General features: G+C 36.9%; 1 protein-coding gene across 3 annotated transcripts in view; it reads left to right on the forward strand.

Moving 5' to 3' along the window:
- The first annotated feature begins 2,977 nt into the window (after positions 1-2,977).
- LOC129422358 (solute carrier family 4 member 11) overlaps positions 2,978-22,151 on the forward strand; it is a 33,582-nt gene continuing 14,408 nt past the window's right edge. For all 3 annotated transcript variants that reach the window (XM_055178245.2, XM_055178246.2, XM_055178247.2), the window contains exons 1-7: positions 2,978-3,185; positions 9,584-9,634; positions 17,539-17,582; positions 17,957-18,176; positions 18,331-18,412; positions 19,887-20,010; positions 20,224-20,427. In XM_055178245.2, the coding sequence (XP_055034220.2) occupies positions 3,146-3,185; positions 9,584-9,634; positions 17,539-17,582; positions 17,957-18,176; positions 18,331-18,412; positions 19,887-20,010; positions 20,224-20,427 (765 nt within the window). In that variant the 5' untranslated portion in view covers positions 2,978-3,145. The remainder of the gene's footprint in view (positions 3,186-9,583; positions 9,635-17,538; positions 17,583-17,956; positions 18,177-18,330; positions 18,413-19,886; positions 20,011-20,223; positions 20,428-22,151) is intronic.

Raw genomic sequence — 22,151 nt, forward strand, 5'->3', positions numbered from 1 at the left:
CATAATGAAGGTTATTAGTTAAAGGGCACCTATTTCATTGCTAAAAAGAACGCTATTTTGTGGATTTGGTATAATGCAATGTGTTCACATGATTTATGGTTAAAAACACATTATTTTCCATATACCATACATTTTTGTAGCTCCAGATTTCACTCTCTTCCTAAAACGCACAGATTTAAAAAACTCAGTGTCCCTGATTGGCCAGCTAATCTGTACGTTGTGATTGGTCTGAATACCTCTGACATCAGCCTGAAACGTGACACTCCTTAGCTTGTTTGAAAGATTTGCTCACAATGCAATGCTGACTGGAACTACCTGTGCATTAAACGGTTTCAATGCACACCCTCCAGCCAATCAGAATAGAGTACACTGTAAAAAATAAATTGTTGGCTCAATTAATTATTTTTTAGTAACTAGTTCCACAGAAATTTTACGTTCACTCAATTTCTGTCTCCAAAGTGTTACCTGGATTGATGTTTTTTAGTTGGCCCAAACTTGACTCAAATATAAAAAAGTATGTTTGCTCAACTAGCTTTATAGTTCATTCAACTAAAATGTTTTAATCAGTTGAATCTTTAAAAACATACAGCAAATACTCTGTCAATTAAAATTTAAGTATTCACTCAATGTTTTATGTTATTTCAATTAATATTTATTATTTGGGATTTTTTAATAAAAATTTTAAATTATTTATCAAATAATTTATGCTGGTGTTGTTAACAAAATAATTAACTTCAGTCACATAAAAACAAAAGCTTTTAATTCACTTATCATACAGACTGAACATACATAATTAAGTCTTCTCTAAATAGAGGGCATTAAACAGTCCAAAAAGCACTTCAAAGTCAGTCAGAACATCTCCAGGGTCATTTGGAGAACTTCAGCCTACAAGAGGAGACAGTCTCCTATCCCATGTATGCCTCTGGTCTGCCTCTCACATCATCTCCGCTCTGGTTTAATAAACAGAGAAATATAAATACACAAACACACATACATAAACATGTTTAATATAATAAAGCTTGATGGTGAAAGACTTTATTCCCTAAAATAACGTTAGGCCAAATTTCCCTCAGAAATCACACGTAATTAAACACTATTGGGCAGTTTTCTCGGACAGAGCTTATCACTGACTAAAATACTGACATCTCTTAACATATGAGTGCTATTGTTTTGTCTCAAAATGCACGCCAGTATTGTATTTTATAAGGTTTGTTTGTAAAAATGTCACAATTATAATTAAGTCCTAAAACCCTGTCCGGTAAACCAACCCTATTATCTTAACTAAAATAGCTCCACTTTACTTCGGACACATAACATAACACACATATGTATATCTTTACAAAAATATCATTACAAAAACGTCGCGTATTTGCGTCTTTGCCGATTAATATATTGTAAAATTAACATTTAATTACAACCACTTACCTGACGTGAACTTGAGGAAACGGCTGATGACTTGTCAACACGTGTCGTGTGAATCAGTAAGTGATTCCGGCTGTTATACGTGCAGATTGATCTCAGATGAAATGACCTGTGATCCAGATCCTTCCGAGTTAAGACATTTTAAATTCAAAACACACACACGCGCACACACATACATACATACATGCACACACGCGAACGCGCGATGGGCGCGCACACACGCGAACACGCGCGGGGCGCGCACACACGCGAACGCGCGATGGGCGCGCACGCACGCACGCACACGGGTATATTTAGAAGTTTTATTTAAGGTTGTTATGATATTGGGACTATTTCTCCACCCGCTCCTTCAACTCTGAAGTTCAAATTCGCAGGCAGGACGTCAGTCCGGTTATAACAAATGTGAAATATATGAAATATCATTCAACAGCGATATCAATTAAGTGCAATCCTAAATTATGATTTAAAACATACCGGTAAACCTTTTATTATTAAATATAAGAAATTAAAATGAATTAAATCACATGTTTAAACGCCACAGAGATATCAGAGCCAGCAGTTGATTTCTGATGGGCTTGCCGAGGCGAGGCTGCGCTGGGCGGGTTGTGAGCGCTTAAGGTCCGGTAATTTTCTGGAGCTCATCTGGAGCTCTTCTCCGTCCGAAAGTGTCCGAGCACATTTTTAAATAGACGCTATCTTTATTAACCGACTGCATATTTAAACTTAAAACACATACATTCACGCCTGAACAACTCTTACAATTACATTTTGTAACCAAATAACAGTAATATTATGAGCATTTTGTTGTCAGGAAACATAGCTGTCATAAGTCCACATATTGACCAGATTTGTCTTAATTAGTTCAGTCAACATAGCCACTCTGAATGTTGACTGAATTTGAAAATAACCATTCATTTAATGTTTTAAACACAGATTTATGTAGACTTAAAATAATATGTCTTCTCAACTAAGCCCAAACAAGAAAATTGGTTTAATTTATATATTTTTGCCCGTCCAACATTTCATTAATTGGATTTTTTACAGTGTATTTAAACAGACCATGCGTTAACTTACAGGCTGTGAGTCCGAAGCGTGAGGAATTATGATAATGTCGGTCTTGTCTACATCACCAATCCCAGGAAGTAAACGGTTGAATACAATCCGTGTGTTTGTTGCAGTCCAAGAAAAGAGATTTACGTTGGAGACGATATTGCATGTCATTGTTTACTTTGGGGTTTGTACCTTTTGCATATCGTTAACATGTACTAATACACACTTACACACTAATAGAAATGTAAAAACGTGAATCGGACAATAGTTGTTCTTTAAAGCGTGTTGTTCAGGCATCCTAGAAACACTACAATATGTCATAAATCTGTAATGGTATACATATTTTATATTGTTTTTTTTTTAATCAACTATATTTCTGATAACAGTGTGCTATCAGACACAGCCCAAACAATCATCAACTTCAAAACAATGATAACTGATCATTTTCACCGTGTCATTTGCACTTGCTTTCAGTTTAGTCTGGTCAGTGAGTGGCACAGGGACCCAGAGACAAAGCAACCCACCTCTTTCATGTGGAGTGAAGTTAGTGTAGACATACTGATGTGTGCAGGGTGAGAAAGTACTGTAGTAGAGTTGTGAAACAGACAGCAGACTCTCATTTGAAACCATGATGGGTTGATCCAGATGGGACATTCATCTTAAAGTTTAAAAAATGATGGACAGCAAAGAAGTTCTTCATTTTGTGCCAATGGGTAAGTTCAGCTGCAGCCTTATAGACTTGATTTAAAGCTGGGCATATGGGCACTCATAACATATCTCATGTGGGATGGAAAACAATGAGTTAATTTTAAAAACCATTATGCATATATTTGCAAGCCATGTTGGTGGCTTTGGTGCAAGGAGAGATTTAAGTGTTGAGTGGGACCTTGTCAGTGTTTGCCTTGTAACTTACAGTTACCTGTATGAATAAGATTTCACATTGGATTAAGAACAGAAATCAACACTTAAAGTTGTCCTTATGTGGTTTGTTCCAGCCCATCGCTGTAGATCTTATGTTCCCAAGTTGTTCATTTCATTGGCAGACACATGCGACTGTCACACTTTTATGTGCAAGCTGCCTCAACAGGACATTTTATTGCATCCTCAAGATATACAGTAGGTGAACTGTAGCAGCTTCGCTCTTTCATTTCTGTTTTAAAGTGGACAGAGATATTCAGTCTCTTATGAATTAGTTTATTAGTATCCTCATGAGGGCAATTTACAGGATCGTTTGCTTCGGTTGAAGTTGCTTGGGCTGAAAGATTACCAGGCAAGAAAAATGATTCTTGTTGTAATGTGGCCATTTTTAAGGACTTTCCACTTTCATTTAACATTTCTTTTTATTTGCATATGAAAACTGAAACATGATATGTATTTATGGTTTCTTTACGTAGAGGCGGACAGTAGTACTTTTACTCTACTTACTGTATTTTTCAAGTATATGTGTGTTTCTCTTTGGAAAACTTTTACTTAATTACATATCTCAATTCATGGCATGCTTTTACTACACTACATTTTATAAATATAAGGTTTACATTTAATTTTTAAGTACTTTAAAACTCTAGATTTCTAGTATTTTTTTGTGAAAACAAACTTACTTTTACTTTACTCTGACTAAAATGCTCAAAAAATGGTCCTTAGCTGTGCAGTATACGTACAAAATAGTAGCTCAAGGGTACATATTGGTACTAAAGAGTGCTTATTAGTGAACCTTTACTGTACCTCAAAGGTAAACCGTCAGATAGGTACAAAATTATACATTTTCTTTCGCTGTGGTCGTACCTTTTGGGGTACATTAACTGTACATTAAGGATCTATTGTGTCCCCTTTATAGGTACAGTTAAAGGCGGGGTCCATGATTTTTGAAAAACGCTTTGGAAAAAGGAGTAGGTCAGACTACTAAAACACACTTGTAGCCAATTAGCAGTAAGGGGCGTGTCTACTAACCTACATCGTTGCCTGGGTTTCGTATGTGTGGGGCGGGTCTATCAAAAGAAGGTCCAGATTCTATTGGGGTAGGGGCGTGTTTGTTTAGGTGATTTCAAGTGTCAACATTGGCTTTCAGAGATCACGCACCCCGCCTTTAACTTTTGTGCCCCTAAAATTGTTCCTTTATGTACACAATAGGTCCTCAGGTAAATGGACTGCATTTATATATCGCTTTCATAGACCAATGGCCATCCAAAGTGCTTCACAATATGCCTCACATCCACTCACACATTCATACACCGACAGCGGTGTCAGCCATGCAAGGCGCCAGGTTAGGCTACTTGCTCAAAGACACCTCGACACTTGGTCCGGTGGAGCCGGGGATTGAACCACCAACCTTCACAGAGACAGCTTTTTCTGACACTGTACTTACTTCTGCTTGAGTAAAAGTAAGAAAAACTACATGGGTATAAATTTAATTTAATATAAAATTTAGAGAAAGTATGATATTATGCTTTTCCACAGAAACCTGATAAAGTACAGATACTTGAAAAATGTAGTTGAGTAAAAAACTTCCCCACCGCTGACATCTTTAGGAAAACCCTAATAATTTGTTAAATTATTTAAGCAATATCGCTTAAGTAGGAGTGTGATATAGAGCCTACGGCCTCGTGCCTCTGGCCTAATCACAGCCGTGATGATATAGAGCTATATCACATGACTCCGAGGGCGGCCAGAATGACAGGTAACACTTTCGGATGTTTTGAATCTCATAATAACTCAATGGACGGAGTAGCCGTTTCTTTATATTACCGTTTCTTGGTCACAAAGTGTAGTTTTAAGATTAGTTAAGTCGAGAATATATATGTATTATATTTAAATCTGCAGTCGATTAGTAAAGAGAGCCTGTTTGAACGTTTGCTTAGTAAGATTCGGTGCGTATGAGAACCAGAGTATGAGCGGACGTCAGTGTTCACTCGCCCCGCTGACCACCGCCCTCTCTCGGCTACATCTCTGACAGGGATTCCCTGGCTCTCATGTTGGCCCTGTCTGTGTTTAATGGTCAAAAATGAGATCAAATCAGCAGTATTTGGTGTCATGATGAAACTATTACTTGGTTTCTTATTCACATTTAGTGTCTTTTGTTGTTATAGTTTTGGCGCGAGGTAAAAGTTAATAAAACTATACTTATATAATGTTACTATTGCTTTCCCATTTAATCTTAATGCGATACGAGCACTCGCTTGTTATTAGACTTTGTTCTTGTCAGTACTATATAAAACTGTTTTTTATAAGTGTCAGAGAGATGTTTTTTGCATAATGCTTATAAATATATCAGTGGTGATATCTCATAACGTGTTTTAATAGTCACGTCACGATAAAATAAATGATCAATGTCCCCATTTAAAAGCTGCAGTGCTTACCTGCAGTTCCACGGTGTTTTCGCGTTCTGAGGAGAGAGATCGCTTCAGAAAAAAAAAATTGTTTACATTCCTCTTTCCAAGTGTTAATCGTTCACACGATGTGACAAGACATTACTCCCATTAAGTTTAACGTAACATCCAAGAGCGCTGATCTTTGATGGAATAATCAGTTCCGATTGGGATTCACACTGTATTTGTATTAAAACAGTGTATTAAAGAAAACCTTTTTCTACTATACTGTGTTCATCTTTACGTCCAAGTTAGCTGCATGTTGAACTGCACAAACATTACATGTGTTATCACACATCAGACTGGCTCAAATGGTAATGGAATAAAGATTTATATAAAAGATTAAACCAGTGAATCCAGAGATAAACATCATATTGAAATCAGTCTAACATACTTTAGAAATGTAGTTGAAAGAGATGTTAAAGGAGCGTGGCATCTCTTAACATCAAGCTCTATTGTCCGCTGATGATTTGAAAACAATAGCCAATTACTTTTCATCACTCCTTGAAATGACACATTTTTAAGGAAGAAATGTGCTTGCATGGGTTTCTTTTTTTACCCTGCTCATAGTTACACTTTCATTATAATGACAGCATGATATACTCAGTACATTAATGTCACTAGAAAGTGCTAAACAAGTCATTCACAGGGGGTTCGTTTTATTAACCATGATTCTTACATTTTCATGGAAATATTATTCCTGTCAAGGCTGCAGGACGGCACAGTCAGCAAGAGGAAGTCAGTGAGTCTGCTAACAGGAAGTCTAGTAAAGCAAGCAGTAGAGAAAAGATCACAACAAGTTGTCTTTTGGGAGAAAGTGATTACATTGTCAGCAAAACCTGCTTTGTGTGCAATGGGAACTGATAAAACATACAGCTTGTAAAGCTGGCTGGCTGTCTTTCAGTTTTGATCCTACTTGATCTTAGTGTCGCTTTTGACACTGTTGATCACTCAATTGTAATTATTCATCTTGAAACCTGTTTTTGAGGTTTCAAATACTGTTCTTAATTGGTTTAAGTCTTACCTTTTTGATCGGAAGCAGTTTGTTGCCATGGGTGGATTTAGATCTGAGGTTAATGTTGGTGCAGTCTGGCATCCCCCAGGGGTTAATTTTGGGCCCTCTACTTTTTAATATTTATGTTTATCCTTTTGGCCAACTTTTGAGATCACTTGGTCTAAAATTCCACTTCTATGCAGTTGATACCCAGACTTACATTAATTTTAGGCTTAATAAAATTGTGCCTGTTAATTTTCTTTCTGTTTTTTTTTTTTGATAAAAGGATGAATGTCAGATAATTTTCTTTGTCTTAACAGTGAACAGACTGAGATTATGCTTGTTGGTTCACCCCACTAACTATGCAAAGCAGAGCCGGTCAGTTAACTCTTGATGGTTCAAATATGGAATTTTAAACAAAATTGAGGAATTTGTAATTGTTAATATTCTGAAACGAGATACTATTTAATACATATGCAGCCTACAAATGAGACCTCAGGAGGATGCACTACTTCAGACATTAATTTAGTTTGAGAAACGGCTAACATTTGCCAGACCGGTGCATCACTTTTTGTGACCCTTAAACACTTCCATCGTTTGTTCTGCTTGTTGTGAGGATTTGCAATGCGTTTCTGTATTTGCATGTGTTGTGAGTATTTGCAAAGAATTTCTGTATTTGTATGTATTATGAGTACTTCCAATGCATTTCTGTATTTGTATGTGTTGTAAGTATTTGCAACGCATTTCTGTATTTGTATGTGTTGTGAGTATTTGCAACACATTTCTGTATTTGTATGTATTGTGAGGATTTGCAACGCGTTTCTGTATTTGTATGTGTTATGAGTATTTGCAATGCATTTCTGTATTTGCATGTGTTGTGAGTATTTGCAATGCATTTCTGTATTTGCATGTGTTGTGAGTATTTGCAACACGTCTCTGTATTTGTATGTGTTGTGAGTATTTGTAACGGATTTCTGTATTTGTATGTATTGTGAGGATTTGCAACACATTTCTGTATTTGTATGTGTTGTGTGGATTTGCAACGCGTTTCTTTATTTGTATGTGTTGTGTGGATTTCCAACGCGTTTCTGTATTTGTATGTGTTATGAGTATTTGCAATGCATTTCTGTATTTGCATGTGTTGTGAGTATTTGCAACACGTTTCTGTATTTGTATGTGTTGTGAGTATTTGTAACGGATTTCTGTATTTGTATGTATTGTGAGGATTTGCAACACGTTTCTTTATTTGTATGTGTTGTGTGGAATTGCAACGCGTTTCTGTATTTGTATGTGTTGTGTGGATTTGCAACGCGTTTCTTTATTTGTATGTGTTGTGTGGATTTGCAACGCGTTTCTGTATTTGTAAGTGTTGTGTGGATTTGCAACGCGTTTCTGTATTTGTATGTGTTGTGTGGATTTGCAACGCGTTTCTGTAATTGTATGTGTTGTGTGGATTTGCAACGCGTTTCTGTATTTGTATGTGTTGTGAGGATTTGCAATGGAAACCCAACTGCTGGGTAATGTTAATCAGCCATGCATTAAAACAACCCAGCAGTTGGATTAAAACAACTCAGCATTTGGGTTAAAACAACCCAGCAGTTGGGTCATTTTTAACCCAGCAGTGTGTCTCTACAATAGTGAACCAACCCTGGATAAAAACAACCCAGCATTTTTTAAGAGTGCATGTACAGCCAGTTAACCTGATCATTTTTACGTGTGAGTAAAACTTTACGTGCGACTTTACCTTAAGGTCTCAGATTTTAAAGCAAATCCATTTAGCAGTGAGTCATTTCTTCAAACCATTCTCAGACACACATTAACAGTGCCAATCCCAAAAGACAATTCTGCAGCTGACACCATTAGTTATTTATTATTTAGCAAACGTTCAGTAGCAACAAAAGCAGTTTTAAGTGAATCAGTTGGTCCCGACCGGTGGTGTTTGCCTGGAGGCCGATGCTGCGGGCTTTTCAGACCTCTCAGTTAATGTTAAGCAGGATGCAAAATTAAAGATGGTAGGGATGATGGTGGAGTTGAGGACATTGGAGATATCAACACAATGTGCTAGGAATATCCTACAGCTCACGATAAGATTTTTTTTGTGTAGAAAATTACCTTTTTATCCCATCCACCCCGAAGAAAATACGTAGCCTTGAGCTTTTCATGCATGACTCTATCGGGCCTGCTGTAAATTGGATGAATTTCAAAGATGAGAAATTTCCATTAAATCCCAGTGGCTTTAATGGCATGGAATAAGTATGTGCAAGTGAGGTTAGAGAAAAAGTCAAAATACTGAGTTTGAAAAAGTGACTCTGGATTTATAGGATCATGTGTGCTGTCCACCCCATTGCCCGTCTGGTGCACCTTAATAAGTCTCATTTACATTGATTGTTGTTTAGAATTTACATTAGTAATTCATTTATTCATATGTGTAAGAAGTAAGAAACAATATTGAGAAGTATCTTTTATGAAAACTACAAGTTACGAATGCACCAGATGAAAATATCAAGGTGGTTTGCTATATGTGGTGCTGAATATTTATGTGGTCATGAATATTCATCATGGCCACATTCATGTATGGAATTAACATCCCAACAGTATCAAAACATATGTTCCAACATATGGCTAAAATGGTTTGGCAGCGGTGTATTAGTAAAATGCGATCTTGAATTTCTCACCCACAGCTTAAAATTTAAAAATGACTGATTTATAATGATGTTAAATTCAACTCATCATTTGAGTCTTGTTTTTTCCACAGCTGTTTCATCATCTGTGCCGACAAAAAATGGCTGTATCTTCCAAGGTTTGGGTGAGAACAAATCTATTGCTTGTATTTTTCCTTGACACATTTACGAACTTTCAATGTTTCAGATTAAAGTGGGAACATCTTAAACATAATGTATAAGTATCGTTAAATATTATATTGAAATGATTCCTATGTTTTTGAGTAAATAACTGCATAATCATAGGAACTCACAGCATATGCCCCTAACTATAAACCAAACAGCTGCAGCCCAGCAAACAAACAACAACAACAACAGTTTATTCCTCCGAATATATCGTGTTTACCTCACATCATTATACTCTGCCATGCAAAGAAGGAATTTATTGGGGCGGCTATAGTTATATTGCCCTGTTTGTCTGGTTCTGGGATTTTATTAGGGCATGGGTGCATTCTGTACCTGTAACACATGGTCCATATTTTTGAGGGGGATGGATCTGCATTCACATACCATAGATGTAAATATACCTCTAAAGCCGAGATGAAAAAGCGCCTCGTTCAATGAACAGGAAGTCATCGCAAAACATCTTGAAGCCTCTATACAAACCCATTATGCTATATTTAATCTTTCAGCTGTAAAAGGTCACATCAGACCGAGGGAGGCAGTGAAATGAGATTATAATAATCATTTTATAGCTGAGAAAGATCTACGCAAGCCGCTCTGTTCTGACATTTGGATGCTTTAGAGCTGCGAGGTGAAGAAACAGAGGACGAGAAGACACAAGACAGACTCACAATAGCAACACATGGGAGTGACTATATGAAACACCCATTTGGACTATGAACTCGGGTCAGTGTGTGAAATAAACTGGTGTGTGTGAGATTCAGAGATGAATAAAGAGCTGACAAATAATATTTAAAGGGACACTCCACTTTTTTTTGAAAATATGCTCATTTTCCAGCTCCCCTAGAGTTAAACCATTGTACCATTGTACCGTTTTGGAATCCATTCAGCTGATCTTCGGGTCTGGCGGTACCACTTTTAGCATAGCTTAGCATAATCCATTGAATCTGATTAGACTATTTAGCATCGCACTCAAAAATAACCAATTGCTTGAGGGTAATTTAGATATTTGGCTGGAGTATCGTAAAGTTTTCAAATTTAAAAGTGCACTTAGTCATTATTACTTTATTTTGAGCTGGCCTATATAGTGGCTGTCTTGGACTTATTCTAGCTCCTGCTGTCAGAAAAAGGAACAAAAGCCATCACTGGGATGATATCCTTATAAAAAGTCCAAATATGTTATATTTAAGGGGGGGGGGGGGGTAATGCTATTTCATGCATTCTGACTTATTAAAGGAATAGTCTACTCGTTTTCAATATTAAAATATGTTATTACCTTAACTAAGAATTGTTGATACATCCCTCTATCATCTGTGTGCGTGCACGTAAGCGCTGGAGCGAGCTGCGACGCTTTGATAGCATTTAGCTTAGCCCCATTCATTCAATGGTACCATTAAGAGATAAAGTTAGAAGTGACCAAACACATCGTGGCGGGGTACATGTCTATTTAAGACGAGTAGTTATACGAGCAAGTTTGGTGATACAAAATAAAACGTAGCGCTTTTCTGGGCGGATTTAAAAGAGGAACTATATTTTATGGCGTAATAGCACTTTTGGGAGTACTTTGACTTGCCTGAAAAGTCCGCTCCCCTTCTCACTCTCATAATGGGAGAGGGAGGGTGTTACTGCGCCGAGTCAAAGTACTCCCAAAAGTGCTATTACGCCATAAAATATAGTTCCTCTTTTAAATCCGCTTAGAAAAACACTACGTTTTATTTTGTACCACCAAACTTGCTCGTATATCTACTCGTCTTAAATAGGAAAAACGTTGATGTGTTTGGTCACTTCTAACTTTATCTCTAAATGGTACCATTGAATGAATGGGGCTAAGCTAAATGCTATCAAAGGGATGTACACTCAAAAAAATATTTAGGCCTAATTCATAAGATTTATGTATTTTGATTACATGTAACATTTCCATCCATTTGGATTACATACTTCTAATCTAAAAAAAAACAAAAACTTTATATGATAGATATTTTTTAGATATATGTAAATGAAACCAGTAAAATTTATGTAATAGTTTTACTTAATCCAATGTGTTTTAAATGCATTAAAAAAATGGATTATGTATTCTTTATTAATAAACCCAATTCACTTAAAATACATTACATTTAGGTATCTTACTAATAAACCATTTATACATTTATATATTCATCCCCCATTCACCCTCCTAAATCACAATATGCTATAACAAAAAAAAAAACACAAAAAATAAAAGAAGAGCCAGACCACTTGGTTTTACATTTTATCAATTTATTTAATACTTCAAGGCATTACTCATAAGGCAGCAAAAAAGAGCAGCTAACAACTAGCATGACAGCCATGGCTTATACACCTCGTAATGTGTGCAAAAATTAAATAAATAAGTGTGTTTCAGACATTTCAGCCACAATCAACCTCAATCCACAAATAAGTGCAAACATTTTGAGCAAACAGGCTGCAGAAATACAAAAAACCCTGTAAAACTCGAGGTAGACATAAATCCGGGACAACAACATTACTTTAACATTTTCAGAAATATGTGACATGATGTAATAATAATAATTTAGAATGATTGGGTGGTAAGAAAAAAAAACACACATTGGCACATTGCTTAGTGTTTTGAGTGGCTGTGTGCCATTAACAATTTTCATGCATCTCTAATTACATGTTAGATATACATCAATTACATTTTTCAAAAACTTTTCAACTTTTAAAATTGTTAAAGCAATATTCCAATTTAATAAAACAAAAATCCCGATAATTTTCTAACCCCATATGTTTATGTTTTACTTTGTTCAGTCAAGAAGAAATAAAGTTTGATTTAAAGATTCCAGGATTTTTCTCAATTTAAGACTATTTGACCTCAAGTTTACAGTTTCAATGCAGATTTAAAAGGGATCTAAATTATACAGAATAAGGCATAAGGGTCTTATCTAGCTAAACGATTGTCATTTTCAAAAATAAAAATAAAAGAGGACTTTTAAATCACAACGTTTTGCACTAGCTGTGTGACACGCTAGCATGACATAATTGAAACTACCGCTCCAGTGTTTACAAGCGAGGAGAAAGAGGAGCGTTCAGATGTTGTTGTATGCGAAATGATACTACTTAATGTCTTTGGGTCCGTTTATTATTTAAAATGGTCCACAAATGTGCGTTTCACATTTGTGATGTGTAAACTTCAACGTTATTAAGTAGTACACAATGTCGCACTGTGTATCACATGGATAATGCAAGACAAGTTGTTGTGTTTTAAAATTTTTCTTGCCAAAAATGACAATCTTTTGAATAGATAAAACCCCTATGCCTCGATTGGGATCGTCTAGAGCCCTTAAAAGCTGCCCTGAAACTCAACTGTTGAGGTCCAATAAGGTCTATTAAATTAAGAAAAATCCTGGAATGTTTTTCTCAATAAACAATTTCTTCTCGACTGAACAAAAAAAGACAAGCATTTTCGATGACAGACAGTAAATTATCAGGATTTTTGTTTAATGAAAGTGCAATATTCCTTTAATGTTAAAAAGTTCACTTGTAAATGTACAAAAATTTACCCACTTTGAGGGGGATGCATCAGCGTGTCTGTCAGGTATTCACTGAAGCATCTTTCAGTGATCGCTTGGTTGTATCAAGTCTAGTTCCATTAGGATTTTTTGAAAGGTCAAAGGTGCACCTGATGTTCTTCTGGTAGTTCAGTTTAAGTGCATAAATGAGTCCAAAAAGTAATTTCACACCCATCAAAAGACCTGAAAACAGATAATCACCTTGTTTAAACGTCTAGTCATCCATAAGATATTTATATACACACACATACATACACGTACACATACATATAAATAAATAGATATAAAAATAGAGTAGGTTGACATACACTTACCACATATTCTTTAATGTGTCTCTCCATGCCTTCTTTGAGGTAGATACGGATGTCTTCAACTAGAACAAGACAAAAAAACACATTATTTAATGATTTTCTTTAACAATATTTTATGTAGATAATAGTTTTTATAGAGACAGATAAAGATTTTGTGAGACGAAGAGTATGTATTTTTCTGTTTCAGAAATATTGTGTCCCAGCATGTGTGTACACTACCGGTGAAATGTTTGGAAATAAGCCTCTTATGCTTATCATAACTGCATTTATTGAAAAAAAAACCCCACCTGTTTCCAATATTGACAATAAATCATCATATTAAAATGATTTCTAAATGATCATTTGACACTGAAATGATGAAAATCCAGCTTTGCATCAGAAATCAATATCTTTTTAGCATAACTTACATACCCTGTCTAGCAGGTTGTCCCACCATATAGACGATGAAATGATGCTGTATCTGTAAAAAAAAAAAGTTTTAGTTAGACACACAATGCACTCAACAACATAGTATAATTGTAATATTCTTTTGTTAATAAAGTCACAGAGATTATTATTATTTTATTCTGATAAGCCTACAGTAGCCTATGACTTTATTTATTTCTTAGGTTTCAAACATTAAACCACAAAAATTAACCAATAAAAGCAACAGACACTGCAGGGTAACTTAACGTACATTCCAACAGACCGTCTGTTGATGTCTGACTGTTTATTGAGGTGTATTTTACTCTGAAACATGCAACGCGTCACACATGCAATTAAACAACAGACAATTATATTTAAGATAATCACATCAAACTTGTTAACTTTACTCACCTACAATTTGGCGATTGTAGACTAGTGAGATGACGATCCAGTCCAATGCAAAATGGCGAAGTCCATGTGCTGTAGCGTCTATTTTTGATTGTGGCGCCACCTCCTGACTGGAAGGCGTCATTTCCGCTTCTACTAAAGTCAGTTTCCTGACACTTGTATGTAAATCAATCTCATAAAATTTATCCGGTTTGTGTCACGGCTAGATTTATTTAATTCATATTCATACATTTTAACTGATTAAATCTAATACTTTTTAAATTGAACAGATTTATATATATTCTAATAAATCGGATTACATATATTTTAAAAAACGAGTATTTAAATAAAATCTAAATGATCCAAATACTTAAAAGCTAATATTCCCAGGAATCGTTTTTTTGAGTGTATCAACAATTCTTAGTTAAGGTAATAACATATTTTAATATTGAAAATGAGTAGACTCAGACCCGTCGCCAGACCTCAGTCTTAAGGGGGGCATATGAAATGCATGGGAGGGCACACTTATTATTAGCCTACAGTACGTATACTTATAATAATATATACTCTATTCGCGCAGCACGTAATCACCACGTTAAACAACCATCAGCAATATGACCAGATAGCCTATAGCCTACACACCACATTACATATAGAAACAATTTTATGAATATCCATAAATCTATACAACATATTACATGTAACACCAGAGACATCTCTCAAACATTGCATTTTAAAGCAGTCAACAGAGGTATATGCATTGCCATGAGACACGTGCACACACACACACACACACACACACACACACGCACGCAGACTTTGAACCTACGGTACTGTGGAGGCAGCGCTGTCGTCTCACCCCTCCCTCCTGTCAGTACAGCGGCAGGCGGCGTTTCTCCGAGCAGAAGCTCCTCATTAATAAAGTGTCCACTCGGAATTAAACTTGTGAGTGAGGTCCTTTTCAGAAGCAAGCTGAATCACCGCAGTGAACAAGTCCATATGTTCTGAATGTAGTAGTCTGTTAGGCCCGGGGTCGGCCTCCACGGTAGAGGTCTTCACGGGTCCACTCAGACCCGAAAACCCGAGGTCCGACCCGAACCCGATCGGGTTCGGGTCTAAAAGTTTCACATGTGCCTCGGACACGGGTCGGGTACAACAATAGCGGCATCGGGTCTCGGGTAATTTAAAAATGAATGTGTTTTTTCTGAACGAACCCGAGAAGACCCGAACTCTCTCGCCTGTGTGCGTCAATGTCCTTTTCAAACCTCTCATCTGTTTGCCAAGAGCGCCTGCGACATTGTGTGGTTGTCGGAAGGTTCATTTTCGTTGAGACAAACATGTCAGTCAATTATAAATTTACATTTTAGCGGTTACGTTGGTGTCGTCATCAGATAACAAAGTAAAACCAATGGATCAGCTCGCCAAATTGGTTGCAAGGCCACCGGAGTTTCTTTCTGTCTGACTGCTGCGCGTCTTTTGGAGACTGTTGTTGGGCTTTTAACCATTTGCGGATAATATCCATCTTAAACCAGTATAGCTAAGCGAAAACTCATCCAGTTTAAAAAAAAGTGCGGTAACTGTTGAGCGGCTAGCCGGCTACACTGACGTAGGCTACGTCACGTACGTGTCGTACGTAGCCTCGTGATAGGCTGTTGCAGTGTAGCTAGATTCCCATCAATCAAACAAAATCACACCATTGTTTTTTTATATTTTTAATGTTTGAATTATAAAGAATACAACATTAATGCAACACAAAATTAGCAACATTAATAATTTAAAATGACAGTATTTTTTTAAATACTGGGGGGGGCACAAGCGTCCTTGAGGGCGGGCCCGGCCCCCTAAGGCCCGCCCATAGCGACGGGTGTGAGTAGACTATTCCTTTAACACAATTAAAGAATTGTAATCTTCATGCTAAACAAATGCTTAGTGTCAGAAAAACAAGTTGAGCTTGTATTTCTGGGCCAAACTCATGCCCCCTCTTTCCTACAAGTTTCGAAAAGTTTTTTTCAAACATAGGTACCTGTTACGCATCATTGACCCCATACTCCTTTAATGGGCACTTCACCCCAAAAAGCACGCCCACACATCAATCAGATGAGGGCGAAAAGGACACTCATTTGCATTGTTCCTTCAATAGAAATCACAGGCATCACTGCATACGACAGCTTTGAATCAACAATGTCAAAAAAGACGTGTGTTTATGGATGTAAGGAGAAGAAAGCCTTGTTCAGCTTTCCAAGTAAGCAGCCTTATTGAAACAATGAATATAGCAGTGGATTTTTGCATGTGTGTTCGTTTTACGTTGGATTTCAAGTCCCAAACAGGTCATGGGTCGCAGGCGGTAAGTCAAACTTCTTCAAATGTCTGTGTTATGATGCCAATCAGCACGTAACTGCATATAATGTGAACGACACAAACATGTAGTGAATCATAAGTAATTCAAAGATAGTGGGAAAAAATTTTTTGTGTGTTGCTTGCTTGGGACTGGAAGATGAGTCTACTTTGTTCTTCAAAGGTCTAGATAAAATTGTACAAAGTTCAAAGTTAACAACCTGGGTATTTAATTTCACTAGTACTGTACTTGAGAAAAGTACAAATTCTCGAAAATAATACCAAAAGTATGGTGATAAAGTAGAATTACTCGAGCGCGGCTCTGGTGCTTGTAAGGTTCAGATCTGATGTATGGTGTGCATGTGGGTGGTTTAGATGAGATTCTCTTTGAGACTACTTCAAAATCTCAAAAAATCGTTGTGATTGTAGCCTGAGGTGTGCACAGATCCCAGTAGTACATCAACCGACAGCTGAAGCGCGGTATTCTTGATGCTATAAACACCTATCAGAAATTCTCCGTCTTCACATTCGGCCTTTAGAAACGATCAGTATTGTTTTCATATTTCGGCTGATGTGTTTACAGCTTTGGGGAAGCAGACTGTGCCAGGTCTTACTCAGACGATGTCAGGGTTCAGGGACCACAACACACTTTTTGATGTGTCTGCGCTGCGGACTCTAAGACCCTTTGACTATTTATAACCAGAGAGACATAAACAGAGAGCTCAGGGCTTTAGATAATATAGAAAAACACATCTTTCGGGAGTCTTAGTTCAGTGGTGCGTCCTTCAGACTCACATATCCGTGTAACAGCACAAGGGTTTTAACAATTTATCTCTCTCTCTCTCTCTCTCTTTTTGTCTACCTCTCCTCTGTTTCTATTAATAGACACTGATGCCTCAGGATTTGGCCTCCTAAATACATCAAGAAGAGTAAGTATTTCCTCCTAAAGATGTTGTGGAAGTTGTAATCTGTAATGTCAATAATATTTTAAAGATCTCAGGAAGTGATTTAAAAACCCTTTTTATCTTAAGAGAAATCCGACCGAAAGTATTGACCATTTACCTTGCACTTACAATGTATATTATTTTCAATAAAATGCTGTCCTGGCAGTCTCCACAACTGCTTCCGACAATCAGGTATCAAATGATGATTCATGACACTGACTTAAAAATAAAGGCTATTTATAGTTTTTTTGATATGTAACACCATTAATATTATACATGTTTGGATTTGAGCAAAGCACAATCTGCATCTCCGGTAAAATGCACAATAATACCGTACAACTCGTTTATTCTTGTTTCAGTATGTGGAGCTGATGAATTTCCAGGAGGAAGTAAGGGCTCATCGAGATCTGGACGGCTTCTTAGCACAGGCCAGCATCCTGCTCGATGAGAAGGCCGCCTCCCTGGACGAAGTGCTTCGCAGAATGCTGGACCATGTGGCTAAGGATGGGCAGGGCATCTGCCATGCTGAGGAGGTCATGAGTGCTCTGTTCACAGATGCTGGAGGACAGGATGCCAGTGGTGAGCAGTGGGCAGCCAACCCTGAGTGCCACAGTTTGTTTAGTACAGGGAACCAGAAATCCAGGGCAGACCCTCTGAGAATTTAGTTAATGGAAGACTTTAAAACATAAAAAAATTGTATAGTTTACTCTCTCTCTCTCTCTCTCTCTCTCAGTTCACTTGCTGACTGAGACCATTCAGGGTGTGACAGCGACAGCCACTGGAGTACGCTACCAACAGTCCTGGCTCTGTGTACTGTATGTTGGAAAACATTTTAATTTTTAATACAGTTAGGTTCAAAAGGCTCACTCCCTTAGTAAAGACGCCTGTATGTACTTGTGCCGAAAATGGTACACATGCTGTGACTGTGGCATTACTTTTGAAAAGTACACCTTTGTAACTAAAGGGTGCATATTAGTACCTCAATTGGTACCTTAAATGTACCTAAACGGTACATATTAGAACCTGCTTTTGTGCCTTTTTTCTGACAGTAGCTGCATTTCCATTAAAGATTTTTGCAAAACAACTTAAGCGTTATTTTGTAATTATCGGAAAAAAAGAGGTGTCTATATATAGCCGTCCCCCACCTCTGTCCTGTGATAGTTTTTGCAGCATTCCTCCTTCACCCCATCACCTCACTCTCAGCTAGTACATCTATCCCAGTTAAAGAGGGAGAAGTACTCTGGGTTTGGGCTAAAAATCAGAGCTCGGAGCCCTCCCCTCGGAAAGCCTGCCGCCAAAAATGCTTTATCTTATTGATTACCGTATTTTCCGGACTAAAAGCATACAGAGCAATTGACTTATAAATCACTATCGTGGTATTTTGATGTCGGGCACACCTACTCTATCTTGTCCTCCAATCAAAAACACCGCTTTATATTTAAAGAATGATCACGTGACATTTACACATGTATAATAAATGCAAACTGTATTTCCATTCGTACATATGAGCTGGCTAATCATATGAATTCGTATGAAGTTAATCATGCAAAAACGTACAATTATCATAAAAATAAAACAATAACGAAAGCCCACTTCTAACCCCAACTTCACAGGGGTCAAGACAATATGTAAAAAATGTGAGAGTGTGGTCGTATGAGTGAATACGAATTAGCCACCTCGTAAATACGTACGAATTGCAATGAGATAGCATTGGTTTTGCGATATATTACTTGTTCAAAGTGCCTAAAAAACTACCTATCCTGAGCCTATACAACTTTATTGCAATATGTGGGAGTTTATGCAAAATTAATGTTTCCATTCCATGCATTTACAATTCGCTATTACAATGTGCACAAGTAATGGTAACGCAGCTAGTGTAGCATAAATATACACCTAGCAATAATGTAAGAAATGTAAAGATATTTTACTTATTTTAGCACTTTACCCATCATAACACTTCTTGTCTTTAAAACTTTGTATATATTTTCATGTTTAAATCCCATATTTTATTGTGACCTCAGACTTTTTGACCCCAGTATATAACTTTTCTGCCTTTCTAAAAGTATATGCATTGTTTTTTAGGGCTATGGTTAGACATCTATTAGAGATTTACTGGCAGCCCAAATTGTACCTTGTTTTAGCCAAACATGCTTGCTGGGGAGCCTTAATAGTACAGTTCCCTTCAAGGGAACCAAAATAGTCAATAGCTTATCACCTGAGATGACCTTGATGATGATGGACAGTACAGTATGTGTTAATATTGTGAAAGTGTTCCTCTTCTGTATACAGCTGTAATGTGAAGAGTCTTCATAGACGTTGCGTTTGTATCACTCGTCTGGAGCGACCCCAGAACTGGGGTGTTAACTGCTGTGAGGTCCGCTATGTTATCCTCATCCTCGCACCACCTCGAACAGTAAGCCTTTCTTTCACCCTCCTCCAATCATCACCCAGAGTGACAAAAATACCCGATTTACTCAAGATTTGCAATTGTTTCAAACGGTGTTAATTATTACATCTGTCATCCGTTCAAAGCTGTTAGTGTTGCTTCCAGCAAATAGCGATCTCTTATGCAGTGTAAGTTTCAAGAACATTGCTCACGATTTTTTCCCCAATACTTACTTTGCAGAAAAGTACAAAGACAGCCATCGAGCTTGGCCGCACGTTTGGCACCTTGTTCTCCGATATCTCATTTAGACAGAAACTTTTGGAAACTAAGACCCAGGAGGATTTCAAGCAGCAGCTCGTAATTCAAAGGCAGAGACTCTCCACTGCCCTCCAAAAGCCCTCGGTGGAGGAGGAGACCGACCCACACAGCAACAAACCACTCAAGGTCTGAACCAGAGAGAAGCTTGGGGCATGTTAATGCTATCGCTTACCAATTATCTGCACAGTGTGCCGGTTAACATCATGCTCAATTATCCCCGTGGGTTATGAAGCACACTCTCCAAATGCACGAAACACCATTACATTACAACAACACCTCCAAATAAAGATCTTCACCATGATGTGCGCACATATGTCCATATGTGTCGCAGCAGGTACACCACACATCCACATTAAAAGGAACAGTACTAGTTATATATATATATATATATATATATATATATATATATATATATATATATATATATATATATATATATATATATATATATATATATATATATATATATAAATATATATATAAATATACAATTTAGCATAATTTGCTTAAAAACGTGTTTTCTATACCAAGAAAGTGACAAGATGAAAACCACAATTTTCTTTTACAAACTTTCACATAGCATCTTTAGGTTATAATAACATTAAAAATTCAAATCCATAAAAACTGATAATTTTTTTCAGCAAAATGCAATAAATCCATGACAAGTTTTTTTTTATCAAAATGCTATAAATCTATTGAATCAATATATAAATGTGCATTCATCATTGCCATGTTATATTCATTTAGTTGACTAGTGGTATACATTGATTAAAAAATAAACATTAATGCCATTAATCAAAACACAGTCATTCCTACGGTCATCCTTGGGACGTCGTCACAGAACTTTGTGAACACAGAACTTGGATTCAGTGTGTGTTCAAGCCCCGTCATTGTTGTTTACAATGTGTGGGATTGTGCGCTGTGATTTGTTGAGCGGATTTGTTGCATTCTGCAGAAAAGGAGGAGTGGCATTTATTGCATTTTGGGAAAAAGATGTCAGAATAACACGGCGGATATTGGATTTTGCGTAAAGTTAAGAATTAACTTTTTAATACTGAGCTGATACAATAAAGCAATAAGCCCCACAAAGCAGTGGGTTACCAGTGCATTTTATAACAGCTAAGGGGCGTTGTTAGGAACGACGCGAAGCAGAGATGTTATAAAATGCACTGTAACACCACTACTTTGCGGGGCTTATTGCTTTTATAAAACTGTTACTTCGTATGCATAGCAGGATTTCATAAAATAAACACAAATAAGTTGTAATTATATTAGTACAAATATTATTCTTCTGCCAAACAATGTAGTTCCTCATAATTAAGTGTGGCTGCAACAGCTTTCTGAGGAACTACTTTGTTTCTTTTAATTCTGAAACAAGGGAAATAAATGATAATTAAATTAACTTTGTACATATATCATATCTAACGTGTCAGAGTCAGCACCAGACATAACTAACAGGGGGGCACGCAATCAGCAACAATAACTTGCAAAAACAAGGCATAGAAACATCTATACAGGGCAAGCACATACTCATACAACTGGTATAGACTGTCAGCTCATCTCCCATTTAAAGTGCAGAAGATCACAAACTAATCAGTATTACCATAATCACATTGCAATTGCTGTTAACGGTCTATAGCCATACTTCACATTTAAGTTTAAGTAAATTAAAACAACGCTAACTTACCTTTAAAAAAAGCTAAAGGCGGCGTGTGCGAACATTAAACTTCTTTAAAACAGTGCCCTGTAGATTAGAAAATTCCAGCTCGACCTCTAATCTCCGAGTTTGAGCCAATCAGTGTTTGCAAGAAGTCAGATGGAGCAGGCGGTGCTGGTTCGTTCGAAATGTT

The sequence above is a fragment of the Misgurnus anguillicaudatus genome, chromosome 16 (assembly GCF_027580225.2).
Source record: "Misgurnus anguillicaudatus chromosome 16, ASM2758022v2, whole genome shotgun sequence".
Lineage (NCBI taxonomy): Eukaryota > Metazoa > Chordata > Actinopteri > Cypriniformes > Cobitidae > Misgurnus > Misgurnus anguillicaudatus.